The 7,392-nt window shown below is 38.5% G+C and overlaps 1 protein-coding gene across 1 annotated transcript; it reads left to right on the forward strand.

Annotated features, from left to right (window-relative positions):
- The first annotated feature begins 219 nt into the window (after window positions 1-219).
- On the forward strand, window positions 220-2,089 carry LOC122809316 (zinc finger protein 85-like). The gene has a single exon (XM_044080715.1). It carries the CDS (start codon window positions 505-507, stop codon window positions 1,705-1,707), a length of 1,203 nt encoding a protein of 400 aa, XP_043936650.1. The 5' UTR covers window positions 220-504; the 3' UTR covers window positions 1,708-2,089.
- The last annotated feature ends 5,303 nt before the right edge of the window (window positions 2,090-7,392 follow it).

The following is a 7,392-nucleotide window of genomic DNA, read 5'->3' on the forward strand; positions in this document are numbered from 1 at the left end:
AGACTGTACTAAAAATATACTAATACAAGTCTGTCTCTTCTATAACAAGGAATTAAATCTTTTACAGGCTGGAAATGATTTATTAGCATGTTTTTTCTTAGCTTGTGTGTGGGCAGGAGTTGGGGCCACTTCATGTTTTAATGATGTTTCTGGTATTGTTTCTGTTGTGATTCTCTATTGTTTTCTAATTATACTTCCTCTTATTTCCCATCAGCATATACTACGGAAACGTTTTGCTTTTGCAGTCCTTGTAACATTGGCTTCAGCTGTGATGCTTATTTTATACAGCATATAAAGTATAAGCACCCAGAGGAATACACTGCATATTTAAAGGCACTGGATCAAAGCACAGCAAAGGTGGGGTTGTGGTTATCTGTCGGTGGCAGTTGCCATTCAGTTGCCTGGGAGCAGGACTGCTGTAAGTTTGTCGAATGTAGTAAAGTTTCTAGATATTCAATACTTCATAAGCAGAGATGTACTGTGGAGAGAACTTGCACAGATTATATGCAGGCTGTCAGTGACTCAACAGAATATAATAAAGGATATTGTCAGTCTCCCAGTGGGGAGAAACCTTATAAATGTATGGAGTGTGAACAGATGTTCAGGCACTCATCATCCCTTAATAGGCATCGACTGGTTCACACTGGGGAGAAGCCCTACAAATGCATGGAGTGTGGACAATCTTTCAGGCGGTTATCCCACCTTAATACGCATCGACTGGCTCACACTGGGGAGAAGCCCTACAAATGCATGGAGTGTGGACAGACTTTCTGTCAGTCATCAAACCTTAATAGGCATCGACTGGTTCACACTGGGGAGAAGCCCTACAAATGCATGGAGTGTGGACAATCTTTCAGGCGGTTATCCCACCTTAATACGCATCGACTGGCTCACACTGGGGAGAAGCCCTACAAATGCATGGAGTGTGGACAATCTTTCAGGCAGTTATCCCACCTTAATACACATCGACTGGCTCACACTGGGGAGAAGCCCTACAAATGCATGGAGTGTGGACAATCTTTCAGGCAGTTATCCTCCCTTAATATGCATCGACTGGTTCACACTGGGGAGAAGCCCTACAAATGCATGGAGTGTGGACAATCTTTCAGGCGGTTATCCCACCTTAATACGCATCGACTGGCTCACACTGGGGAGAAGCCCTACAAATGCATGGAGTGTGGACAATCTTTCAGGCAGTTATCCCACCTTAATACACATCGACTGGCTCACACTGGGGAGAAGCCCTACAAATGCATGGAGTGTGGACAATCTTTCAGGCAGTTATCCCACCTTAATACGCATCGACTGGTTCACACTGGGGAGAAGCCCTACAAATGCATGGAGTGTGGACAATCTTTCAGGCGGTTATCCTCCCTTAATAAGCATCGACTGGTTCACACTGGGGAGAAGCCCTACAAATGCATGGAGTGTGGACAATCTTTCAGGCGGTTATCCCACCTTAATACGCATCAACTGGTTCACACTGGGGAGAAGCCCTACAAATGCATGGAGTGTGGACAATCTTTCAGGCAGTTATCCTCCCTTAATAAGCCTCGACTGGTTCACACTGGGGAGAAGCTCTACAAATGCATGGAGTGTGGACAGACTTTCTGTCAGTCCTCAAACCTTAATAAGCATCGACTGGTTCACACTAGGGAGATAGAAAAAACTGACAAGCCACAAAAAGTCATAAAGATGACAGAGTAAACTATTGAGGATAAATATTGTTACTGTTGTACAATAAGCCAAGAATTTCTGGATAGAAGATTTTCAGAAAGGCAGAAATTTAGTGGAAAGAAAAATACTTGCACAGGAAAACTGGCAAAAGTTTCAAATACACATTTTTGTGTCTTTTAATAAAGTGACTCATGAAAACATTGTATACACCAAGAAACCATGAGGCATTTGGAAAAAGAAGCCATTGAGGAAATGTGAAAATAAACAAAACCTAGAGATGGTTGAAAGATATAAGAAAGAAACATGGCCATGGGGAAAGATCTGATACTGTACAGTATTTATGTAAAGGGGAAAGCCAAACTACTCTGTACAAAAAAAAAAAAAAAACACTTCGATACTTGAAGAGCAATACAGGCAAAGGCACCAATATATGGAAAACTTTACAATACAAAAAAATCACAAAAGGGAAATGTAGAACTGAAGATTAGTAAAGTAGAAGGTAAACAAATTGAAGCTGAAGTTATAGAATACCTGTAAAGTGAATGATTTTGTATAGGAAGTCTAACACAGGTTTTGTTACAGCATGATGATGGAACAATAAGTCCCCAAAGTAAATGGAAAAAAGTTGAAACAGGAGATATGAGGAAAAAAATATGGGCCGGAGAAAGAAAGATTTAATACGGTACAATGCTTATGCAAAGGAGAAAGCAAAACTAATCAATAAATACAAAAAGCAACACTTAGAGAAATACAGGTAAAGGCATCCTGCTGTGGAAAGTTTTTTTTTTGTATTGTGAAACAATGGTGGAAATTAGAGGATTAGTAAAGAAGTTAATCCATAACTTCAGTTTTTATTTCTTTACCTGCAAAGTAAAGGATTTGGTGTAGAAAATCCACCTCTGGTAACATCACAGCATCCTGGAACAGTATGTCCCCAAGTTAAGGAGAAACAGGTGCAACAGTAATCATCTTATTAGTTACCACATGAAGATGCTCTAGAGTCTTCAGAAGGAAACCAGTACAAAAGTTCATTTGGATTTACACAGCAAGGGAAGTAACAGGGAACCATGACAGCTCTGCAGTCAGTGGTGTAGATTGATAGTCCAGTGAGTTCCCATCTAGAAGTGCAACAGGTGATGCAGGATCTAGGTGAAGAGAATATGTCCTAGGAAGATGTTCTAGAGTTTTCTGTAGAATACTAGCAGGAACTGAAGAGTAGATGATGTGCCTTCAGTTTAGAAGTAAATGATCCAAGGGAAAAGTTGCTTGATTTAATAGAGATGGACAGATATAATGAGATTAATGAAAGAATAGATTACAGAAAGTCAATAAGACAGAAAATGTTATAAGTTTGATAACACAAATGAACACAGCAAACAAGACTATTAACAGAAAGTCATGTGATTTAGCAGACGTAAATAAGATATATTGTTATGTAGCTAACTCAATAATGGATAGTCTTACCACGCAAACACTGGGCAGTAAGAGGAAGGAAGGAAAGCTATCGCAGAAGTATCCAATCCAAAGCAATTAAGACAAGTGTCACTCTTAGGAGACTATAGAAGAGGGAACAGACCAATAGAAATACTTAGCCATGATAAATAGTAACAAGCAGTGTAGCATCGATTGTACACTATAGCAAAGAGTAAGTTTTGCTATCTTTGCTGATATCTTTAATTTATGAGCTATGCAGATAAAGGAAAAGTACAAATGTAAGCAATTTATTGAAGAGCCAAATGCACTTTTATAGAGAATTGAGAAACACAGCAAAGGGACTAGAAGCACAGGAAAAAAAAAAAAAAAGAAATGGATACAGTTTGGAGAAATAACTATGAAGACCATGTGAAACATAGTGAATGGATCAAAGAAGTAAAAGAAACTAAGAAGTTTAAATGTACAGGATATGAAATGGGATGAAGTAGCGGCCAGATAAATTGAAACAAAGTTAAGGAAAGCTCCTAACTGGAGACCCTCAGGCCCAGATGCAGTACATAACTTCTGACTGAAAGTATGAACATCTTTGCACAAAGATTTAGCCCCGAGTAAGAACTGGTTATATGTACATTCCGACCTGGTTAACCACAGGAAAAATATTCCTCCTTAAGAGTGAACCTGCAAGCTATCCTAAACACCATAGACCAATAACTTGTCTTCTAGTGATGTATAAACTATAAACTGAAATAGATGCCATCTTATTTTATAGCCATTCAGAAGAAAACTCAATCATGGCAATATACCAAATGGATAGCAAAAGAACAAATGATCATTTGTTATTAGCCATAATGGGGGATTTGTGAAAAGGGAAAAACTATGGCATAGATAGCTTACAAAAAAGCATTTGACATCATCCCACAGCATTGATAAAGGAGTCTTACAAATGTATAAGATGTACCCTCCATTGATCAGTTCCATAACGGTGGTAAACAGCTGCAGCTAAGTCATGATAAAGGACAAATGGTTATCCCAGGGAAAAAAATTCAAAGGGAGATATTTCAGGGTGATTATCACTGCTACATTTTTTTTTCTTGCTCTTAATCCATAAACGGATTAGGTTGTGTTTACAGTTTGAGGCCTAGTAAACAAAGTGTAAAGATTTATCTTTTTGTGGATGATTTAAAACTGTATAGCTCATCAAGTAAGGAGCTGAAAGCACAACTGCAAGTGAAACTTTCCTGGATGATATAAGAATGTTATCTGGTCTTGATAAATCTGCAAAAGTAACATTTAAAGCATGAAAGCTACAGCACCAAGAAGATCGTGTGGGACAGGAATGTGATACTGAGCAGGAGTGAGTTTATAATATTTGGGAATGGAAGGATCAACAATAAAACCCGAACAAATATGAATAAAACTCAGCACAGAATATTTTAGAAGACTAAAATTAATAGTGAAAACGGCCCTGACATCCAAGTACAAAGTCCAAGCTGTATACCAATTTGCCCTTCCTGTTCTAACTTACAGTTTTGGGGTGACTGGCTCCAAAAGCTATTGAATCGTTGTGCAGGAACACGAAAAATGTGTCATGCTTGTCAAATACAAACCAGTTTGTACCAAGATTGTGTATTCCTAGTTCTGAAGGATGTATGGGCCACCTGGAAATTGATTACATTTAAGTCTGCAGTTGTAAGACTGCATACATACCTGCTAACCTTACCAGATCCAAACATAGTGAAAGTTTTAAAACATGAGCAACTCTGAGAAGTCTTCCTTGCTTAGTTTAACAGAAACATATTGGTATCAAGTGAGAATGGAAATCAAATTAGAGATAGACAAAAATCAGTCAGCAACCGCATGTGCCAAAAAAGAAAGAGTATAAGAAGAATGAGATGAGAAGGTAAGAAATGTTGAAGAGGCATAAATACAGTTGCAAGTACAGAAATTTCTTGGAACAACCTCGTGGCAATCAGAATCTGATGCAGGAATGGTTAAGGAGAGGTGAATTTAAACCAAAAGATGAAAGTTTAATATTGGCAGCCCAGGATAATGGACTACATACATGTTGGTTTACAAAGTCCGTTGAACGTGTGGGAGAAACAGACAAATGCCAGCTTTGTAAAACAGAACTGGAAACAGTCCCACACCTTTTTACTGCATATGATACACTAATGGTAGAGGGTCAATATACTGAAAGGCATAATAAAGTGGCAAGACTGTTGCACTAGACAATGTGAAAACATAGTAGTGAGTTGCTGAGAAGCATTAGAAACATGATCTCCCATTACCAACAGTTCAGAGAAACAGATGTGAGAAAACTAGAAATAGTAATCCATGAAAAGAAAGACCAAAGTAGCATTGCTCATTGAAATTGCTACACCAAGTGATTTACAGTGTCTTGCATACAGAGAGAGATCATAAAATACCATAATTTGCAGGCAGAAACAAGGGCACTGTCTGGGTATACTTCCACATTGCCAATAGCAGTAGGAGCATTGGGTCTCATAAAAAAGAATTCACAATCTTTAGATATGCTACTGATGCATGCAATTCCATATTAATTACAGAAGGAGTCAGTTCTGGGCAAATTGCATGTGCTGTAAAGGGCACTTTTGGCTAACATCAAAGATTAAAACAATACTAAGTTCATGAACTTTAATCATAATTGGACTTGAGAATGGGGTCCATTCCCATCATGATACTAAAAACCCAAAAGATTTGGAGAGGTTTAAAAAAAAAAAAGAAGTCCTATAAATGCATGCTGTGTGGACAAACTTTCAGTTGGTCATCAAGCCTTACTAAGCATGGACTGACTCACTGGGAATGCTTCACACTTACCAAATGATATATATAAAAGTCAGTGTTTACCAAGATTATATATTCCTTGTGCTGAAGGAGGTATGCGCCTCCTGGAAATTGACTATGTATAGATCTGCAATCGTAGGACTTCATACATATCTGTTGACCTTACCAGATCTAAACATAGTGAAAGTTTGGAAATGCAAAGAGAACAAATCTAAGATGACTTCCCTGGTTAGTTTACCTGAAGCATATCCGTGTCAAGTGAGAACATAAACCAAAGCAGAAATAGACAAAAATCAGGCAGCAACTGAATGTGCCAAAACAGACAAAGAACATAAAGAGAAGAATCAGATGAGAAGGCAAGAAATATGCAAATACAGTTGCAAGTACAGAAAATTCCTGGCACTATCTCTCATTGAGCATGATGTGATGCAGGAATAGTTAAGGAGAAGTGAATTTAAGATAAAAAGTTAATATTAGCGGCCCAGGGTAGTGGACAACTAATACATTGCTTTACAAAGTCTATTAAACGTGGGAAAACTGACAAATGCAGGTTCTGAGAAATAGAACTGGAAATGGTTGCACATCTTGTTGCTGGGTGTGATGCACTCATGGCAGGGGGGCTGTATAATGAAAGACATAGCATTAGAAATGGTGCAAACATTACGTTGTAACTGCAAAGCATTGGAAACATGAGCTATGAAGCATTATAGAGAATGTTTATATCACATGCCACCCATTACCAACAGTTCAGAAAACAGATGCAAGAAACCAGACCTAGTAGACAGAAGTAGTAGTGACGATTTAAATTGTCCCCCACAGTGACAAGTGCATTACATACTGGACCTTAGTCATAGAATATCAGGATTTGCAGACAAAAATGAGAGCAATGTGGAAACACAGCCAGACAGTTCCAATAGTAGTAGGAGCAATAGGTCTCAAAAATAATTTACAGCCATAACTCCATATGGATTACAGGAGAAGTAATTTCTGGGCACATTGTGAAGAGCACTTTTAGCTAACATCAGACTGAAACAATACTAATCTCAAGCTTCCATCATACCTTGACTTAGGAATGGGGTCCATTCTTGTCATGGTATTAGAAACCAAAAAGCTTGGAGAAATTAAATTGAGGGAGTCCTCTGTCTTCTGAAGACAAGGGTTAGTATTGCTAGAATTTAATTTATCTTCCAGTTTTGTTGACCATCTTCACATTGTGGACCCTGTTCCCATAAAATCCCACCAACTTGTATGGCATATATCACAGAGAGGTAGGTTAAAATGTAAGACTGCTCGATGCAAAGGTCCCAGTCCTGTTGTATGCACTGGAGCCTGAACTGAAAACAGCTGTTTAGAATCTTTAAGACATTGAAATATTCCTACAATGGGGTTTGCCAGGATCAAGAGGATGGCCTGTCTGTTGTAGAAGGAAGTAGTGGTGCACAACAATGGACAGGCTGTAAAAGAGCAATGAAGTTG

The sequence above is a fragment of the Protopterus annectens genome, chromosome 8.part0, assembly GCF_019279795.1.
Source record: "Protopterus annectens isolate FY-2018-M chromosome 8.part0, PAN1.0, whole genome shotgun sequence".
Taxonomy (NCBI): domain Eukaryota; kingdom Metazoa; phylum Chordata; order Ceratodontiformes; family Protopteridae; genus Protopterus; species Protopterus annectens.

Excerpts from the sequence above, each read along its gene's own strand:
- LOC122809316 (XM_044080715.1), top strand. The coding sequence starts at position 505 with ATGCAGGCTGTCAGTGACTCAACAGAATATAATAAAGGATATTGTCAG.